General features: G+C 33.4%; 1 protein-coding gene across 2 annotated transcripts in view; it reads left to right on the forward strand.

Moving 5' to 3' along the window:
- HMGCLL1 (3-hydroxy-3-methylglutaryl-CoA lyase like 1) overlaps nucleotides 1-22650 on the forward strand; it is a 146616-nt gene that overhangs the window by 69924 nt on the left and 54042 nt on the right. For both annotated transcript variants that reach the window (XM_001105003.5, XM_002803774.3), the window contains 2 exons: nucleotides 11315-11378; nucleotides 14969-15157. In XM_001105003.5, coding sequence (XP_001105003.3) covers nucleotides 11315-11378; nucleotides 14969-15157 — 253 coding nt within the window. The remainder of the gene's footprint in view (nucleotides 1-11314; nucleotides 11379-14968; nucleotides 15158-22650) is intronic.

Genomic DNA, 22650 nt, shown 5'->3' on the forward strand with positions numbered 1-22650 from the left:
ACATAAAATGCAGAGTCAGCTAACTACTGGCACATATACATTATATGTGAATGCAAAATGGAATATCTGCAGTATGGATTTTATTACTTAAGGTGCAGTCCATGTGACTTTATTTTAAATCTAGATAATTTTTCTAATAACTGTCTAAATTTTAAAAGGTTAAGAAGGCAAAGAAAAATAAAAGCCTATGACAAATGTGATTATTTTCCTTTTATCAATGGTATTTATTGAAATAAATATCTATTGGCTTGCTAGGATCCTTTTAAAATTGAAATTCTTCAAGATAGGAAGTAGTGCGTTAATATATAAGATGTTCGGAATTTATTATTTTTTGTCTAAAGTGATTATCAGCTTCTGTTTATTGAAATGACATTAATCACATGCTCACTCTTTGTGAGAGTGTTAATTTGAAAAGAAAATTCTCAGTAAGTTGCCATTATTAATTTCATAGTTAAAATGATTATAAATAGAAAGTATAAAATTACAAGGTCAGCAGGTTTGTATATTAAAGCATAAACCATGAAAGTTTCTTTACATAATCACATCTTATACTTCTCATATAAAGTGGCCTGGAATCATCTGATTTGTGATTAACCTTCTGAAAGTTTATACTGAAAGTTCAAAGAAGAGTTTATTTAACAATTTTCGTAGGAGCCACACAAAATTATTAATTCATCGTTTTAACGATTATAAAATTTTAAAGTGAATTGTAACGGGCTGAATTTTTTTTCAACTAATATAGACAAGCATTGATTACTTTTAGATACAGAAAAACAAAGACAATTGTCAGGTGTGATAATGTCATATTTTAGTCATAATTTATTAATAAAATGAGCTTGGTATTTAGGAGGAGGTAAGGAGTCAGATTTTCCTAGAACTGTAATTAATCTAGGGTTTTCATTTTATCCATCTCTTCAGCTACTATTTTTCTTACTATTGACTTTCTTCTTATCCAAAACCAGTGAAAATTTAATTTGGTCTTAAATGCTTCCAAAAGGGATTGCATTACATATAATCATGAAGAATTTCTTTGATGAAAGATCCTCAATGTAAGGAACTTCTTATTTTTTTATTTCTTATTCCTTCCTATTATTTTTTTTTAACTGGTTCAGCTCTATATGATTCTCGTCCTTTAAAATGGCAATCTTCCCAAGTGCCATGAAGTCAGGGCACAGTATTCTCCTTTAAAACACTATTTTTTCCCTTTGAGAGATAATTTATAACTAAACACATTTATTCAAAAACTTGCAACCTACTTGCTGAGTTAGCCAAATCATCTAGGTCACATTGCATTGAGTTTGTGTTTCCTGTTCTCCTTGTCTAATGTAGAATCTCAGTATGGACTCAGACCCTGACCCTGAAGATAGCAGTGTTACTGAGTGAGATAATGAGTCTCCTTACTTAGGGCTCCATTTTTAAGTACACTGTGACTAGTAGCCAGTATTTCTTATGACAGAGCATCAAATCCCTTCCATTGGATGATCTGCCTCCATGGTACACTTGCATTTATAGCATCATATTCTTGTAAGTGGGCAGCAAGAAGCTGCCCGCAGAAGTTCCTTTCCAAATTCTATTGTTCAATTGAGGCCTAGGTCTGGAAGAATGATTCAATCATTATGTACCACCAAAATATGGTACATAAAACTCTAAAAATAAGACATATGTTAAAGCTATTTTCTTTCATACATATGGTTTGTTTAAGGTTTTATACTTTTAAGCTTTATATATTATTTTGGCACTGCTGTGTGCCAGAATAGCACATACCCAGCAGCAGTTAATATTTGTAAGCTGGGTTTGTGCAGTTGTGTCTAAATAGCTTTCATTTAGACATTTTGAGGTAAGAATGTGTTTAATCATTTCTCATGAAATTAGCATTAATGCTTTTTTGTCATTAAATATTCTCTTACTAGAGTATACCTTGCCATACCTGGGCAAGAAGTAGAATTGTAATTTATGCAAATAATTTCAAGAAAGTTAATGGTGTCCCTAAGGTGTGAAATTAATTCAGCACAGATAGTGGTTGAATGGTATATGTTCATAGTCCATACAGTCACTTACAATAATTTAAAATTATTGTTTACATGCTTTTTCTTTCATTATATATGATGTCAATGTGAAACAAGCATGTAACAAAGTGAATTTAATAAATATGAAAAGAGAGTTGTGCAACATATGAAATAGAAAAATGAACATTTAGAAGGTTTTATCATGAGATTAACTTTGCTATGAATTCCTTAAAAGCATTTCCAAATTTACTTTTATTTAGAAACACTATTCATATGAAATGAGAACACAAAGCATACCTGGAAGAAGTACTCTGAATAAAGTTCGGAAATACTAAGCATTCGATAAATTTGTATTTAATCTTATTCAATTTTTTCAATATAATTCAGTAGAAAACATACTTAATCTTAGGCCTTCCTCAATTAATTCAAAATTGAATCAAAAACTTATTTTAAAAATGTAGGTAGGGATTGAAATGGGTCAAGCTCAGAGCTCTACCTTGGAAATATCTAATCAGAGTCTCCCAAAGCATTACTCAACAAGTTGAGTAGGGTTACATTAAAATTAAAACAGTAGTGGAGGTAAAGGTAAGGGGAGAATTCATGGTTCAAAAATTTGCAGACACCTGGATTAAACATGGTTATCCTTGTTAACCAGGCCCTCCAAATATAGAACTTCTTTAAACTAGGGCTGGAAGATGGCTGTGTTGGACTGAGTTTCTCAAACTTACTGATCTTTGGAATGCCTTTTCCACCCATCATTTTATGTGGTCAGTCCTCTGAAATTCTCACTTCTACACTCATCAATCAACTGTACAGACAACCTAGAAGCTAAATATTTTGAGTGGATAGGTCAAAAAAAAAGTGGCAATTAAAGTTTTAGCACTAGATCAAAGAGGCAAAATTAGTTTCATTTCTAGTAGCTGAATTTAACATTGATGCTTTTTTATTGTTTTTAAAAGCAGACATGCTATTGAAGTTTATAAAATAAAATATGTGGGAGCTATGAAACGAAATGTCTTTCATATTTAACATAAGAGAACAAACTGCACAGTGATGTAGGTTTCAGGTCTCAGAGATTTAAGTGGATCATTAAAAATTTGAGAGCTTGGCTAGTTAGAGACAGAGTCAAAAGCCGGGAAATACAGAATGCTGAGAAAAGTCTCTGGAACTACATTGGTTTAATTTGGTGAATAAAATAACATTTTGTACATAATCAGGCTATTTAAAAGAGAGACTATTTTACAAATCTCTTCTGAAGAACAAACAATATAAGTCATCATAAAATGGTACCTGAAATATTACCCGAAGTGTCTGGCCCAGATCATTGGGAACATACTCAGATTTTGAGTTGGGTTTAGATTGAGGGCTTGGGGAGCAGGGAGTCTGCCATGCAGGTCCCATTTAGTACAGTAGTCCCCCTTGTCTGCAGGAGATGTATTCCAAGACCCCCAGTGGAGGCTTGAAAATGTGGATAGTATTATACCAAACCCTATATATACTGTTTTTATCCTTTACATACATATGTATAATAAAGTTTAATCTGCAGATGTAGCCTCTCCAGTAATTTTTGTATGTTTGAGTCCAAACCTATTCCAGAATCTGTGTAAATACCCTTTGCCTGCAGTAATGGCTTGGGGTCACCAGTTTCAGGAGATCCCTTGCTGAAGTCTTACAGGTTCAATGCTTTCTGGTACAACACATGGTCCTCAGTCAGAACATGTTTTCTGTTCATGTTTTCCACACACAAATTTAATGTCTTTCCCATCTTAACTAAGAGCTTATCACATACCGTGGCTGTGATTTTTGTAGTTTGAGGTACGACAGCAAAACCAGAATGAAATTATTTTTTCCTACTTCACAATTCTATTGATAGGAGTTTAATATTCTTACCATCGATGTTAGCAACCTCAGCATACAATATTTTTTTAAGTTGAAAACTTTCCCCATTTTACTTAAAGGATGCACTTTGCAGATTCTTTTTGGTATATCCAAGTTGCCAACTTCACTACTTTTAGGCTTTGGTCCCATCATTAAGTAAAATAAGGGTTACTTAAACACAAGTACTGAGATACAGTTGATCTCATAACTGAGAGAACCATTAAGTGACTAATGGTCTGGGAGCATCTACAGCATGGATATGCTGGTCAAAGGGAAGAGTCACATCTCAAACAACATGATATGAGATCACATCATGTTATTCAGAGTGCCCCACAATTTTAAACTTATGAAGTGGTTATTCTGGAATTTTCCATTTCCTATTTTCAGACCATGGTTGACTGCACGTAACTGAGACTGCAGAAATTAAAAGCTTAGATAAGGGAAGGCTACTCTACCAGTATGGGACTCTTAACACCTTTCCACGTGGCTCTGGGTGGGACTGAGGCCATTTAATTAAAAATTACTCCAAGGATTCATCGTTTTAAGAGGCAAAAACACAAAGGATCAAATGAGGTAGTTTATCAATTAGAGTGGAAAGACAAATAGAGCAAAAAGGTATAGAAAGTTTTAAAAGGTATGGCAGAAAATAAGATCAAGGTAAAGATAATTTAAAAGTTAGTCTGAACCAGTCTCTCTGTCTGGCTTCCCAGGTCTGAGCTTGTAGTGTAGGAATCTGAGCTTGACACAGGAAGCTTTCTCATTGCAAACAGCTCATTTGATGTAGTAGAAAGACCCAGCCTTCAAGTTGGACAGACAGTTTGGTTTTAAAGCCTAGTTCAGCAGTTTACTCTATCTGTATTCTGCAACCTATTTAATTTACTTGAGGTTCAGGTTTTCCATTGGTAAAATGGATTTATTGTGGAGATTACAAAATTGTAAGCAAATGTCTAGCCCCACATATGTTTAAATATTTTATACAGCAACTTTTCCAAGGATGAACTGCTGAAGGAGGTTATGCCATTTTCTTTCCAAGAAAACCCTAAAATTCTAATTTGAATTCTAATTTGAATACAAATTTACTTCTTAGTTTCATCAGGAACTAAGCAGATAAATTAATTAACCTCACAGGCATATACAGTTTTAGGAACAAAACTATATGTAAAGTAAGGTATTACATGAAAATTTTGTTTAAACTTTGCATGTATTTATAGAGAGATCACAGTTTATACAGAAGATATTTTTAATACATGGTATTCTAACAGTAGGCTTAGGAGAAATAAAATCGGCCAAGTATTCTAAAGCAAAAATTGAATCTTAGCAGAATTACTCCTTGATGCCATGAAACAGTCTTTAATTTTTATATTATCCACAGTGATAAATGTATTACAGGCTCTCAAAATGTATTGTTCATTCACTTAATAATAATGGCATATTGTTTTGTGTTGCTTATAGAATGGTGTATTCCACATGAATGTAGCAAAGTAGCTCCTATGTTTATATATCTTAATTCCCTTTATTTGAGATTACATGTAATTTCATCACTCCTGGCATTGTTCTTTTCTGAGGATAAGCAATAGTTGACTCCACTCCAAATGTTTGTGACATTTATACATGGCTTTTATTTATACTTATTGTTTCAATTTTTGCCAGGATGATTGGAGGAACATGGGATAATTGTGAGAAGGTAGGCTGGGATAAGGCCTAACTGTAGATTCTTTTTCGTGATTTAGTTCTTCTAGGTAAGGTTATTAAAGACTGAAACACTTCAAGTCTTGTTTTATATTATGTTTTTACAGACTGTTAAAAAATGACCTCAACAAGCACAAATACAAATAAAACAATTCATATTCATTTCCACAGGATTTATTGTAATGCTGTGTTTTTTGTTAATTTTAGCAAGATTAATTTCAATATGATTGATGATTACTATGCCATCTGAATAATGTTTAAAAAATGGATTTCAAGTTCTGATCTCTCAGATATGTGCTATTATTTCTGGCTACAGGATTTAGAACATAAATAACCCTTACCTATTTTTTTACTTTAAAAATTAGGAATGTCTTAGACAAATATTCAGAAGGTGAAAATGACATTTTTAACTAACATATTTGTGTATTAATTCATACAAGAAATAGCAATTAAATATAGTAGGCACTCAATATCCACGGGTTCTACATGTAGGGATAACTATGAATCCAAAATATTTTTTTTAATTTAAAATAAAAATAAAAATACAGTATAGCAACTACTTACATAGTATTTACATTGTATTGGTATTACAAGTAATCTAGAGATGATTTAAAGTATATAGGGAGAATCCCCCACAAACACTGAGGGGCAGCTATATTTGTTTTAAACAATGTACTGTCTTGTGATACCATGTGGGCTATGAAAATGAAAATTCAGCATAACTTCAAAGAGTTTTTAGCAGACTGGGAAAATATAATATGTTCAAAAATAATTATTGTACTGCCGAAACCAATAAGTACATTAAGAGAGATAAATATACATACTATTTAATTTTAAAGTAATTCTAATCTCTGGGGTGATTTAGAGAAATTTCATAAAGAAGTTACCAGTACAATGAAGTCATTAAAAATATATGAATATATGGAAACATAATCAAAATAATGGCTTTTTCAGTCCGGGCAGGGAACCTACAAAGAGCAAAGACACAGTGAAGAGAAATCTCAGGAAAGGTTTGGGTAATAGAAAGAAGTTTACTTTTTATTGAAATAAAGTTTTTGTGGATGTATAGTAAGAGAAAGGTAGAAGGTTAGATTGGAGTTTCACAGATTGCTAAATTTGAACACCAGTTTATTCAGTAAAAAATAGCAAGCCATTAAAGATTTTCAAAGAAAAATATGTAATCGGAGCCATGCTCTAAGAATATAATTTTGACATTAGAAATTGAAGCAAAATGGAGAGACATGGGACTAGAAACAAGGAGAGCACTTAGGAGAGGGTTCTTGGGAATGGTTCTGTACACTCAAGCTGCTGCTGGCAGAGGCTAAATGCCGCAGAGGCTAGAGGGGAGGAATCAGCTAACCTTTGGTCATGGAATAAGTTCACAAAGGTGACCATCAAGTGACTTAGCAGGACTGACCCTGAGAATAACTATGTAATTTTTTTTAATGGCAAATGCAGGGGAAACAGGTTTATGTGAGAGAAATAAGGACGATGACCACTTCAGACATATTTAACTAAATATGCTATGTGAATGCATCAAGCTTGTAATATACATGAGGAACTCTGGGGTTGATCCTGGGGTTATGGGCATAATGGTGAGCGAGAGGGACTATGGAGGACTTAGCTAATCCATAGACCCCCTTTTCCATTCTCATTACACACACAGAAAATTTATAACTTTTAAAACATATCACCTAGCTCAGAAAAAAAAAGTCTCAGGTTTCATCAATGAAAATGTGGTAATCATGTAGGCTGATACCACAGAAGCATATGGGGGTATCTATCCCAGAAAGAGTACCTAGTAGTGTGGTAATGGGATTTTAATATCTACATGAGAAAAATTCGATGTTCTGCTAAGGTATGAATTTGGAACTATATCTTGGAGTCTGGCAGCACCTCCTTGCCAATGCACAGTCATTGAGATTCATGCCAGCTATTTTTATGGGTTGTGGATTTGTGACACATGAGTATTGTGGAAACCCAAATTGAGAAATTAAGGTAGAAATTTGTTCAAGAATTGATAAATTCCAAGCGTAAGGGCAGAAAGCAGATTCTTTTGATAGGATCATTTAAATAATTCAAGATGCTCATAGAATTCCTACAGAAACTAAAATTACCATGAAAAGGCATTCACAATAAAAACTATAAAGCACATGAGAAAACAAGCTAACTTAAGACAAGGAAAACAAACACAGGAGACAACAGAAAAAAAAAAAAACTATAGCAGAACAGAAGGTAACAGAACAACCTGAAAATGATTATAAATTAACCAAGTGAAATGTTCATATAGGCAAAGGAAGACCATAAGAACAGATCTTTACAGAAAACAAAATTAGTATTTGACAAAACGAAACATTATCTATAAGTGGAAATATATTCATTAAAATACAAAAGCGAATGGATTAATTGAACAGCAGATTACATGTAACCAAAGGGAACAGCAGATTAAGTGCAGCTTAGCCTGCAATTAGGATTTGAGAAAATTGTAAGAATGAAGCCCAGAAAAATAAATTAATAGAAATTGTAAAAGTGAGGTTAGTAGACAATGCCTAATAGAATTTCCATATGGAGTAAACAGAGAAAATAGATATGAGAAATACGTTTGAAAAGGTAGTACCTTGAGAATTTTCTAGAAATTAGGAAAAGCACTAATGTTAATATTGAAGAAGTATAGCAAATCCTGAGATAGCTAATAGTAAAATGCAGATAAGATAGAAACAGATAATCCCAAAAACAGTAGAGAAAAAAATAGATTACCATAAAAGAATTAGCTTGACAGTAAAATTCCTATCAGCAATAACTGAGACCGGAGACAATAAAATAATATATTCAATGTGCCAAGATAACTGTCAACATAGAATTTTATACCTAGTCAAACTATTGTTCAAGAATGAAGATGAAATAAAACCATTTGCTGACGAAACAGTCTGCAACATCTACCATTCAGACTCTTGCTGAAAGAACTACTAAAGTATTCAGTTAAGTCAAAAACATTGAACCAGAAGTAAGGGATGAGATGAAAAAAATAAATGGAGCAATAGGAGTTTGCAGCTTCAGAAAAGTAGAAATTATTTGGAATGGGTCTGGGTAAAACTTAACCACCAGGCAATCAAAGCTGAACAAAAATATTACGGCATATTAGTGAGGAAATTCCTGAGATTAGTTAGATGCTGTCAGATCCATGTAATATACCTTTTTACACAAAGGAATCAGTATGGCAATCCAGGTGATGCAGTATTGCTAATAGTTGAGTGATTTTTGATGTTGGCAGTATAATAGAACTTTAAAAATTATATAAAAGAATATATTGGTGGTTGGATTTCATTCCCTAGGTTTCTGGTTTAAATGTTTTGGAACATATCCTAAGCATCAGTGTTTGTCTTTTTTAAAGCACCAAGGTGATTCTGTGCAGGCAAGGTTGAGAACCACTGTAATAGATTGTTAGAGAAGAGTAGAAGTCCAGAAGCTGGCCTTGGCCACTTGTCAAAGAAGAGAATTCAGTTCATATTCATGACAGTAGAGGCCTTTTCTCACTCAGGAAAAGTAGCTTGACTTCTTTAGAAAGGGTTGGCAAACTTTTTCTGTAAAGTTCCAGATAATAACATTTTAGGTGTTGTGGGTCAGATGATTTCTGTTGCAACTGCTCAACTCTGCTGTAGTGTAAAAGCAGCCATAGATAAGTATGCAAACAGATGGGCGTGGCTGTATTCTAATACAATGTTATTTGTAAAAGAGTGATAGGCTGAATTTGGTCTCTGGGCCTTAGTGTACCAACCTCTGCTTTAGAATGTTAAAGTATACAGTTAAGGGAACATAATTGAGAACCATTACTTTAGCTTTGGAGAAAGTAGTCCCATGTGTGACTAGATCAAAGCAGCGTTCCCTCACAAGATAGGGAAGAGCATATGAACATGAAATGCAACAGAGTGTGAAGATCGCAGAGACAGAGGCATGGAAATGTCCTGGAGGGAAAGTGTGAATAAATAAAAATGCCCACATAGAAAGTTAAGGTTCTGTCAATAAAGTGGTAGCTGTGGCCAAATAATAATTTGGAAATGCAGGAGAGGTTTGTTTTGTTTTGCATTTGTTTTATTTTGTTTTTCACATTTAGAAGGAGAACATGTAAATAAATAGCTAGGATTTTCCATTTACTCACATCTAGATGCTTTGGATTCAAAAATCAATGTATTTATATATTAGCATGTTATTGTAATCATTACATTTGTATTAAAACTTTTTCTCCTTTTCCATCCTTAGCCACCTTCTCCAGTGTTATGTTCATTTAAGAACATTTTATTTTCACACATCTTGATTAAATTTACAGATTATCTAAAGCATAAACTTAGATTATAGTGATTGAAATAGCAGAGGGATGAGCTTCCTGTTCAGCATAACTTTCAAATTTTACTTGAATTTATCCCCTTTTATCCTTTCCTATCCCTCATAACTGCTTGAATGGCTTATAAAACTACTTAATACTAAAACATATTTTAATTGTCATTTTAACACTTCCATAATTTCTGTAACCTAATTTGGTTACATCTTAGAATCAATGGCTATGTACTGAATCATTGAATATGTATTTTATTTTTCTACTCCAAAGACTGTTAGGAATTTCATAGTGCATCTTCCAATCAATAGCATATTAGAATTAAGGAAATAGGATATTATCTTGTGTTTTTGCCTCTACCTTTTCTCCGGCATCTGCTTCCACTGCCCCCACAGAGTTATATTTCTGGGAAAGAAATCTGGTCTTGCCACTACCTTACCTAATAATTTTCAGTGCCTCAAAACAATTTTGAGTGATCTCAAAGTCCAGACAACTTGGAATGGCATTCAAAGGCTTTGCTTTCTAAACCCTTTCATATTGTAGCCCCTGTATTCGATCTCCAGCCTCATTTCCCACCATCCTTCTATCTTTTATGTAGCTTGCTTCATTCATTCCTAAATATCATACTCATTATGCATTATTTCAATACAAGAATTGTAAACATCTCTGAAGTAAGTTTAATAAAATGATATTGATGTTGAGCTGGAAATAGCTAAAGCAGGCTTTTCCTAAAGCTTAATTATTTAAGATTGAAATGGATCTTTGTCTTTGCAGGAAAAGCTTGACTTTTTATATTAGAATGAGTTACCAAAGAAGCTTATGGAATATCTTTATTCTGAGCCTTCTAAACACATTAGACACTCTTCTGTTTGGAATGATTTAGGTAAACCCATGAGAGAGGGAGAAAAAATGAACTCTGAGGCTATGCCCAGTTCCAGGACCTTTGGATGATTAATGACTGTATCTAAATGAGGCCAAAATATCCAGATGGGGGTAAGAAGAAAAATTCAGTTAGTCTTCTACGTGGTCTCCCTGTATGTTTCCAAAGACCTGGATATTTAACAGTTGGGTGTATGTAATTATTTAAATAAAACCATATATTTCACTAGTATTTTCTGCTTTGAATGTTAATATGTTGCCATGGTACGAATAACTTTACCAGATAATCACTTACTAATTATTCCCATCTGTCATCGAATACATGTATCAAATTGTAATTATTATAGAAAGATAAAAATGTGAGTTGATTGAAAATGCTTCAAACTTTATTTGGTTTGGTCTAAGGATAAAATAATAATAAAGCAATAGTGCAAAATAAATTTTCCTGATGCAGTTTTGACTATTTCTTTTTATAAAATGGAAATGGCTTATTTACCATATGCATATTTATAAGGCTCTATTTTTAATCTAGGTATGTGTCTTGTGCTCTGGGCTGTCCATATGAAGGAATTATTACACCGCAAAAAGTGACAGAAGTAAGCTACATCTCCAGCTTTTTTGGTTTATGGTAACATGATATATATTATTTTTAAAAGTGGAGTTTCTTACTGTTTACTGAATCTGCATAGCATGAAGTCATAGATTAAGAGATGAGCCCTGAAGACATATTTCATCACTTAACTAATAGTTTCATTTTAACACTGAAGTCCTGTACATTGGCTATAACTTTTCAACATTAAGGGACAGTTGAGTCCTACAATTTGGGTGCTCAAAGATGGAAGGGACGAAAGTATCTATTTTGTTTTTTTGTGGTTATAACCTAGTGAGTGGCCTTTGCAATCTCCATCAGAATGTCAGGGCAGTTTGTGGAGAAACCCTTAAACTTTGCCTTGGTTGCTTAGGTAGCATCCCTATTTTTCTCTTGCATACTTTGGCCCGTTATATCAGAGTATACACCACTTTTGTGTTTTTATCCTTTTGTGATCCTGTAGGTCTTACTGCTGTGATTAAGTTGCTATTATTCCAGAAAAATTTTAAAACAATAGATTATAGTCATTAAGGCCCTGATTACTGAAGTTTATTTTCTTCCTGTCCTTTATTATTTATTTATACCAATGAGTACAAAATGCACTGTCTTTGAGATTATATTAGATTGTCTCAGACATTTATTTGTATATAAAGTACATTAATGTAGACTTGTTTTTAAGGTTAATTTTGACAAGTATAGTAATTTGTCAAAAATTTGGCACCAAAGCAGTGAAGATGGCCTTATAAGAAAATCCAAATTTAGGCAGGATAAACTTTCAGTTTAGCTAACTAAAGCCATTCCTCTTTTGTGCTTTCATTTGAACTTTTGGAATCTACTACAGATTTTTCAAATGAAAGCTATCCTTTTATCATTATTTACACAAGATCCTTGCACACAGAGGCACGTATCCTATAAAATAACACCATTCATATTTTGTAGATTTTCACTTGCATGGGACCCTTCCAAGGCTCTGACATTAATTTGCATTCACAATTTTGTGTGTGTGTGTGTTTGTGTGTGTGTGTGTGTGTGTGTGTATATATATATATATATATATATATATATATTTTAAAGAATACCTCCAAAGGGTATGACTTCAGGCTGGCCCCACAAAACCTTGATCCACCTTTGCTTACCAGCAGACTTGCTTTCTTCCTTTTGCTATGCACCACATAGGAGTGAACCACACACACCTTGGGTGAGGATCTCCGTTTCTGTACCCGAATGCCTAAGGTGCTACTGCAGAGTCATAATTCAGGGCCAGCAACCTTAAAGGGGCCTTTTGTGTGATTCTAATACATTTTGTGCTTAACTCACTCTCTTCTCTCTGAAATTACTACTTCAAACTGTGATTACTCTGTTCACAGTTTGGTCCTTCCCCTCATTGTCTCCCTCCTCAGTTTTTGCTTTCTCATTACACTGTCCTTTGCATTTATCTTTTTCCCTACCTGGAATGTTCTTTGCATTTTATATGTCAGCTGCCTGGAAGCCATTAACATTTGCATTTGATATTCTTCCTAGTACATTGTTCTCAGATCCTTCCTTCTCACCCTCTTCAAGGAGTTAGTAAGCACTTTATAATAAAGCTTACTTTATTTCAAGTTGTCACATAGGTTAGAATCGTTTCTTTGTTTGAAAATTCTTATTTTTGTGAGTATTTATTTATTCCTCAGTAGGGTTGACTAAGATCTATCCTCACTTGACTTAAGGATCTGTATTAATATGAGCCATGTCAGTATTAATTTCCCCATTATATCCTGGGACTAGCACAGTGCTTGCCATAAAATAGGCATTGAAGAAATACATATGAAATGAATGAATGAATCAGTATCATGTGCCAGATTGTGTATCAAATGACTTTTATACATTCTCATTTCACTTTTACAACCAAACACGTCATTATTAAAATTGTTTTTATCTTTTTTTTTTTTTAAGAACAAGTAACCAAGGCTTAGAAAATATGCTAAAAGAAGGTGTTTTGTTGTCTTATTCTACAGATTAGGGATTGAGGCTTAAGTACGCTAACCTTACGCCCAGTGTCATATGAGTAGGATGAGTGGGAGCTGAGATTTAAATTCAGGTTTCTCTGATTCCCAAACCCATGTCTTTGTCAAAATACCATGCTGCCTTTATGCATTCATCTTGCTCTTTGAAAGTAACATTATTCAGCTTGAAGAGATCTTGCAATTTGCCTCAAAGTATATATATTTATGAGCCAGAAAAATTAGGCCAGAAATATTAAATGACTCTATCAGTTGCAAAGCTACTTAAAGAGCTGAACTTAATATAGTTGATCCTTGAACAATTTGGAGGTTAGGGACCCCACACTCCACACGCACAGTCAAAAATCTAGATATAACTTTTGCTCCCCAAAATTTAACTACTAATAGATTACTGTTGAGTGGGAGCCTTATAGTAATGTGTATATTATATTAATGTATATAATATAATGTATATAATGTAACCCACCAATTAACACATATTTTGATTTTCACTATCTTGAAACGGTGGGCAAATGTAGCTGGAGACCTCAATCTATGGTGCATACTCAGCAATTCAGCTTTCTCTTATGTCATGACTTTTTTCTGCTTCTTGGGAGCACTTCCAGCATCACTAGTTGCACTTCTTGTGAGTTTCATGGTGTTAAGGTTTATGATATTGCACTAAACATAATGAAAAACACATAAGAACTGCAAGAGATCACATTGTACTATGATATGCAATTTACTGGAGAGATGAACTGTTCATACAGAGATGATTAGCATCACCAGGATTTTGAGCTCACTGGAATAGCACTAGGAGGTGGCTACAAAATTATTACAGTAATACAGTATGTACCACAATTAATTTTATGCTGTTACGATTTAGTATTGAATTACATGTACATTTCTCTTAAATGAGAATGACAGTATCTATAGTCTGTGTGTATGAGTTTTGATAAATTTCAACTTTTAAAAATACATTTGTATTATTTTATAGTAAATGAGAAAAATCGATTAGTATTAATATATATTTTATATATTCATGACATACCTTTTTCTTTTTTTGACATTTCTATACTATGGGATTTGTCTGCAAGTTTTTTCAAATCGTTGAAAATCTCCGAAAAAAATTTAATATGGTTATTTAAAAAAAAAATTCATTTACAAGTGGATCCAGAGTTCAAACTTGTGGAGTTTAAGGGTCAGCTATATAGATATCTTTTGACCCCTAAATTAATAGCTTGAGAAATACTACTTCCAAAGTAAATCTGTAATGCTTTGGTTTGATTATAGTGTTGAGAAACATACGCCTGCCATAATTGCCATTGTAGCTTGTAATTTCATAGTGGAACAAATAGCTGGATAAAAAGATAAGGTAGATATGACTCTAAGGCAAACTTGAATACAAGAAAAAGACAATTTCAGCAATATCAAAGTATTATATAATGTTTAGAATAAGCAAAAAAAAAGGACCAGAAAATACATTATATATTTTTCATGGACATTACTGGTCTTAGTTGTAATTTTTTACCTTTAGATGATGTTATTTGTGGCACAGGAGGGTTTGAGTCTCTTCATTTCCATTATTTTACTAGCACTTCACCTTTATCAACAGGTGTCTAAGAGATTGTACAGCATGGGTTGTTATGAGATCTCTCTAGGAGACACAATTGGAGTGGGAACTCCAGGAAGTATGAAAAGAATGTTGGAAAGTGTGATGAAAGAAATCCCACTGGGTGCTCTTGCTGTTCACTGTCATGACACCTACGGACAAGCCTTAGCAAATATCCTTACGGCCCTTCAGGTATTTTGTATTCTTTGTGTGTTATGTGTGTGCATAGGGTGTTCATCTTCATCTGTAATATAAACATACCGAGAGTTGTATTGTTACAATTTTTATAAAATATTATGAATATAATTTTAACCAGTGTCTTCACATGACAGGTACTTGGGAAATATTTGTAAATCTCACATTTTTTTAGGGCAATGAAGATCTCTTATTAATTTGATTTGATAAAATCTGTAATCTGTTCTTTTGAAAAGTATTAATCTTAGCAGAGTTATGTCTGCTTCTCTTCGCATATTCTGTCAACCGTAACATTTAATAGACTGAAATACGATGGCAGTTTAAGCAGTGCAAAACATAAAAATAGTAGACTATCATAATCATGAAACTAATGCTTTGGTGATTTCATGCTCTCTGATGGGAAAATATGGTGCTGAAATATAGTATATTTTGCTTAAAATGTTTTCCTGATGTTGGCAAGCTTACTTTAGACAGAACTTATGTCTTTTAATCAAGTATATTTCATTATATGATAAAGTGAAAAGATCTGGAAAGTGGGAAGACTACGAATTGCTTATTACATTCTGTGTTATTTTAAATGTATTCGTTTGAAAGAATAGATAGAAGTGGCATTAAAATAGTATTATTTTAAAATTAATGTCAGGTTCTTAAATGCCGCTAAAAATGATTTGTTTGATATTCTCAGAACCCAAGATTTTGACAACTAAAGATAAGACTATATAAAAGTTTTCTGGTTGGAGGCTGAATACCAATATGTAAAGCTTAATATCACAATCCTAAAGTATACAGTTGGTTGGCAGAAGTTAAAAAACAATGGGGATATCAAGTTCCACAAGGGCTTATTTTGACTTTGTAACATATGTGTACAAATCCTTATTTATCGTCTGGAAGCAAGAAAGGAACGTTCTATTGAATCAGAGAAAAGAGAAAATATTATTTCATGGTCTTTGGGGCATAGGAATTTTTACAATTTTCCTTCCCTACGTATTCTAGTTTCTGAAACAATAGAAAACTAGACAGCACTTCAGGATCCTGTGTTCAGCTGCAACTGGAAGTTATTGTTTCTGAAGGGCTCTCTCTCTCTCCCTCTCATTTCTCTGTATGAATATATCTTCTATGTTTTAATACTTTGAGTAATCACTTATTTGTGTAGCGTACTTATTATAGAATGAATGACAGTTTAGCTCTTCAGGATAAAGGGCTATAGAACAAGATATGGGACCTCAGACTTCTGCTTCTGAACTATATCTGCCTCTTGAAAATGTCCAAGTAAGAAAACATTGCTGCTACCCCAATGCAGTTTGAATGGTTAAGGAAGGCCTATCTGAAGAAGCAATTGTTGAAATCATATCTAAAGAATGAGAAGGAACGAATCCTAAAATGGTGTGTATGTGTTGTGTGTGTGTGTGTACGTGTGTGAAAAGAATGTTTTAAGCTGATGAAATATCATTTGAGCAAAAGTCCATGGGGAAGGAGAGGATTATGTCCTAGTAACTAAAAGAAGACTAATGTATTCAGATAAATTAAGGTTTATGAAATTTGCCATATTAGTTGAACTGCATTGTCTCTATTTTCTGAGAGATTTGGACTGAAATTCTGGTCCGTTTTTCCATCTTATAACAGCCATACAGAGGACAAGAAACAATCTTGGGCCCAAGCAGATGAGGAACATGAATGAGAACATATGTAAGGGCAGAACTCCCCAAAAGACCACACCCCTAGTCAAAGGGTGAATCAGCAAAAGATCCACCGCATAAAGGGAGAGAGCAAGCATATTCAAGTCTCATGGCCTCGGCTATGAGTAGAGGAGAAATAGGACGTATCTCTTTATACTACACAATGTTTTGTAGACCTTCATGTGAGTTTAGGGTTCAAGTTCACATACCTGCAGAACTGGAAAGACCTAAGCAGATGAGTTATTTTCAAATGCCTATGGGTTAGTAGCACTGCAGGTGCCAGAAGAATATTCTTATAAAATATATATTAATATATATTATATATGTATATATTATATGCATATATGTATTATATATTTATATATGAATATATATTTTTAAGGAACAGATCTTCAGCTTACACTAAACTATTTGAGATCTGTGTGTCTTGTGCACACGTGCATGTGTGTGTGCGGGGGAGAGATTGATACTGTACCCCTCTGTGGCTCCTGTGATAAAAGAATGTCTAAGTGTCAGGATCTGAGGATCTGTGTTTTCTGTTTTCCTAGCACGTGCAGAAGCTCTATTGTGTCCATGGGACGCTGGGGCAGAAGGGGAGAAGGGGCCTTGGAAAGCATTAGTATACTCTGTGTTACATTGCCCCAGAGCTTAATTTATAGCCACAGTGTAAATACATGGATAAGAGAGTAAAAGTGGCTTGCATAATAAGCAACATTGATATAAGGCCAGAGAAGCTACTATAAATGAGTGATTGAGAAAATGGTCAAAAAGCAGAGATGTAGAGCTTTCTGTCTATTCCGCCATGAGCGGGCATAGAGTTCGATACCGCATTGACATCATAAGAAAGATATATACACAACTGCTTTCTTGAAACTGTATGTAACTGAGACAGTGTTCAAATGTTTTGAAACGTTTATGTTTATGAAAGACAGCCACATGTGGTACTGGAATGTCACTGCAAACACACATGTGGACTGGTCCTGAGTGACGCTGAGTGAGGTATTCGCCAGTGCTCTCTTCTCACCCCTCTTCCAACAACAATAAAAACACAATGAGCAGGTTTAACTTTAGAGGAGAAGAAGAAAATATATTGAAGGAAACTGTCAGTGTTTGAATAGAAGGAGAATCAGGGAAAATCTAACTTCATTATGAACGGGGCTAACCTTGGCTTTAGGAAGCAGAGGCCATACTTCATTTTTTAAAAATGGAATCTTTGAAGTGGCTTCTAGTAAGATTGGTGGTGGATATGGACTAGATATCATTTGCTTTAATTTAGGGGTGGAGAAGCAGTTTACAGCACTTCAGACTGGAAGTTAATATTAAGGCAAGCAGACATGTAATAAGTGGAAACTTGGCCACAATGATAGGAAACAAATGAAAGTTATAAATGGAACGTCCCCCTCAGTCTGGAAAGCACACACTAATAGTGTAGTAGAGGGATCTGAGGGATCTTTCTTGGGTTCCTGGGTTTTATTGTTTTTTTAAATTACTTAAATATATGATTTATGGGACCAGAGATGGTTGTATGGAATTCAAGAACAATTATCATATTATTTAATATAGAGAAATTATTCTGAGCATGTCGATTCCAGTGTGGGATATTTATAATCCCTCAAAACCAAAAGAGCAAGAAAATGAGGTGCCAAAACGTACAGCAATTTTAGTCACGGAAGAAATGGATGTGGCCCAATATACTTTCTTAATTTTTAATGTAAAAATTTAGCTTCACCCTTCTGCCAAGTACCTAAGTAAAGTTAAAGGCCAGTTAACAAACTGTTTAATCTAATTAATTTCTCAGCCTCTATTTTTCTCCACTGAAATGAGGAAACAAATGAGATCCAATACTGAAATAACAGCTACACATTGATTGGTAGCACAAAGACAAAGAACAGGCAATATTTGGATTTCTTCTGAAGAAGTACTATGTGCCCTTTTTTCTCTTAAACTTAATAAATTTTAATATGCCTTTTCTCATAATGTTTTTCATATGCTTACTATTCTTTTAGAAAAACCAAATTGTTTACCTAATTTTTACATCAAAAGCTTTCAGTTTTTAGATTGACTCTTAACAAACCATGTTTAAAAGCCACCAAATAGCAAGTCTTTCTTCAGAGAATGTTTTTTAGTTTCTCAAGAAGAAATTTTAAAAATTCCCATTACTAGCCAGATAAACCTCTTTGTTTCTCAGTCCTATATTTGTAAGAATGGATATATGATGTCTACTTCCCTGAGTTGTGCAAAACTGAGATGAGATACAGAATTTCTAGAATGATGCCTTGATAACAGTACACATGGTTGGACTGTTGGATTTTCAAGTGTGTATAACCAAGGTTCCTAAGCCACAGAAGTCTGAATGAACAAAGATGAACAAAGTGCCTTTATATGTATTTTTACAAGTGGTTGGATTGTTTATATCAGTGGTAAAAAATGGGTAAACCTTCTAATACTTTTATTAGTTTTAGTTCATCTCCAACATCTTTTTATTAATATAAGCATCTCTCTGATTTTGGCAATAGGTGATCAATTAGTTTTTGTCTTTAGGGATAATATCATCTTTATCTATTTCTAGATATCCACAAGTATAATGGATAGTTGGAAAAAGCTGTTTCTGAGCTACAGGAAATTTTAAACTGACATTCAGTTAATCAACATTTAAAAATAACACATATAAAAGTTCTGATTCTACTCTAATAAGCTAAAAATGAAAGTGGTTAATCTTCGTGCAACAGACTATACTTAGATCATAAACTTGAAGCTCACCAAGAAAGTAAACACATCTAAACCCACCCTGCCACTCGCACAGCACTTCATCCATGTTGACCAAATGGACAAGTAGTAGAAAAATTGATTGTCAAGTGTTTCCTGAGTCAGATAAGTAAAAAAGAATGAACACTGGGTTCATCAGTAGAAGGGTTTTTGTTTGTTGATTTTCTTTTTAATCACAGTTTAACAATTTTTTGTTTGTTGTTGTTGTTGTTTGTAAATCATTGTTTCCACACTTAACATCAGCACAATTAATTTACATTGGTAAATTAATTGGGTAAGGGTAAAGGGTAAAGGATAAAAGGGTAAGCATAGGGAATAACATACATTGTGATCTCCATTCCCACAAGTCACAGCTCACTGGACCAAAGAAACTCTTTAACACATGTCTGACAGTTAGAACATCTTTTTGGGGATCCAGAGGCTGAAAAGGTCATAGGCAGAGTCCTGGAGTTCAGATATACACAGAGAAGTAAAGTCGAGGCTCATGAAACTGAGAGATTACAAGATGGAGAATATGCCTGGTAGCTTTTCACTTTCCATGGGGCCAAGTGTTGTGGTTTTCTGCTTCATATTCTTAAAATTCTCCAGTGTCCTCCTAACGGGTACTTCTATTTTTTCACTGACTTTTCCACTATCTACAGAATACAATATTGGGATAATTGCATTTCCTCATATGCAAAAGAATTCCGTTACACTAGAAGATAAATCAAAGTATATGCTCATACCCTTTTCATGAAAATTTCTTAGATTCAAAACAAATATAGTTAATCAAAATACTTGCTTTTGTTGGCAATTTTCATTAATTAGTGTGATTATAGTAATTCCAAAAATTAAAGATATGGATGTTTCTTTGCTTTTATCACTAATTGCACCTAGTATGACATTAATCCTAGGTTTCAGCTGTTATTTTCTTCAGACATAATAATGCAAGTTTAAAATCAGTACAGCTCATTCTGGTTAATTTTTACCTTTTAAAAAATAGACATTCTTAATTTTAAAATGATTTTTTTCTTGTGTTATCACCTTCAAGAAAAGAAAGCCTTATCTATTAATACTATTATTAGTTTCTTCTCAGTCTAATCTTTCTTCTTTTGGGGGCTTAAATTTGGCTTTTATAGTATAGTAAGGATTGAGTCCAGAAAATGATATGATTCTTCCCTTGGCATAAGAGATGGAAATTTCAAAACTCACTATCTTTTTGATCACCTCTTACCCATTCTGTAAATGTCTCATCTTATTAATTTTGTTTTCAATATGTTGTTTTTAACCAAATACTTGTCACATATTTCTTAACACATATGGCCTTAATTTGGAAGTTTTGTTGTTATGCCATGATGTTTGCATAAAACACATTAAGCTTCTTAAATTTCTTTTCATGTTTCTTTATTTTCAAATTTTTCTCACTTGAAAGTTCATATTTACAAGGAAATTTTATGCACATACATTCATGCCCCTGAATATAATGTAACACAGACTTTTCCTTTGGAACATTGGTTTGAATTGGCCAGTGTTGTGTTGAACATAAACTATTATCACATGACTGTTTTTTTAGCTTAATGTAATATAACCAGTTAATGGTTATATGCCCAGCCCTTAGACACACCACCCCCAACACACACAATTAGAAGCACTTATAACTCCAACAGCTCAAATTCAGGAATCTCTTAGCTTTATTAGTTGAACAACTTTCTCATATATTGCCAAAATGTTTCTAACTCTGGGTTTAGACTAAATAGAAGTAATATATATTGTTATTTCACAGTGGCTCATTCTTATAAAATTACTTCTCAGTTTAGAATACCAGACTTATTTAATAGTATCAGTGAACGTTAGGTTAAATAATGAAAGCCAATGGAATGTAGGATGTGGAGAATTTAATAATTTTAAGTCAAACAGTTGGAACCCTCTTCTAGAAGCGACAAAGTTTTTTTTCCATTTACTTATAAATCTCTCTTCAATAGATAGCATAATATACAATATAAATTATTTCCATCAATTATGACCATTTAAAATTATTTTATGAATTATTTAAAAATACTAATTTAACCAAAAAACTGTTTATTGGTTATCTTCTGTGTGACAGGCTCTCTGCTGTGAGGCAAACTGGTTAACTTTAAAAAAGCATGATGAAGCACCATCCTTTTCCTCAATAATTTTTTAATCTATCAAATAAAATGTGAAAATCATGTCAAATTGCATAGTCAAGAAGTCAAGTTGCATTTATCCACATTCTAAATTTGTTGTACTGACTTACCTTTAAAAAAATGTGTAAATATGATTAACTATAAGAATCATGCATGGCTACATACTTCTACTAAAGACTTTTCAGGTTAAGTAATACTGTTTTATAAAAATTGTGTCTTTTTCTAATGGAACTTTTAACAGATTTCCCAAGAAATGTAAAAATCATAGTACCCTCTGTCCTCCTAGCCCAAAATTATGTTATACATTTTATTTTCATCCACTGTATTGAAAAATTTTCTATTCTGCTTAACAGTTTGTTTACCTTATATACGAGTGTATGTTTGTTTGTGTGTGTGTATATATGCATATATCTAATTCAAAGAGTAAAGTGGTCTAGTATTAGGAAGAATACATACAAGAGTAAGCTCAGGTTACTGACCTTGGAGAGTTTCCAGTAGGAGCAGAGACAAACTTAAAGTGTCATAATAACCCAGGGGAGATGCGTGGAAGCAAACCTGGGATGAAGTATTTCTTGTTTTTGTCTTTTGTATTATTTTTTTAAATTTTTATACTGAAGACAGTAGACAGCTACTGGAAGTTTTTAATCAGGGATCATTTGATTAATGCTTTGTGTTAGAGAACTTAATCTAAATTTTATTTAGAAGATGGACTGTTATGATTCTGGGTACTGTAAAGATCAATGATAGATTGGATTAAGAAAATGTGGCACATATACACCATGGAATACTCTGCAGCCATAAAAAAAAGCATGAGTTCGTGTCTTTTGCAGGGACATGGATAAAGCTGGAAACCATCATTCTCAGCAAAGTATCACAAGATCAGAAAACCAAACACCGCATGTAC

Source organism: Macaca mulatta, chromosome 4 (assembly GCF_049350105.2).
Source record: "Macaca mulatta isolate MMU2019108-1 chromosome 4, T2T-MMU8v2.0, whole genome shotgun sequence".
Lineage (NCBI taxonomy): Eukaryota > Metazoa > Chordata > Mammalia > Primates > Cercopithecidae > Macaca > Macaca mulatta.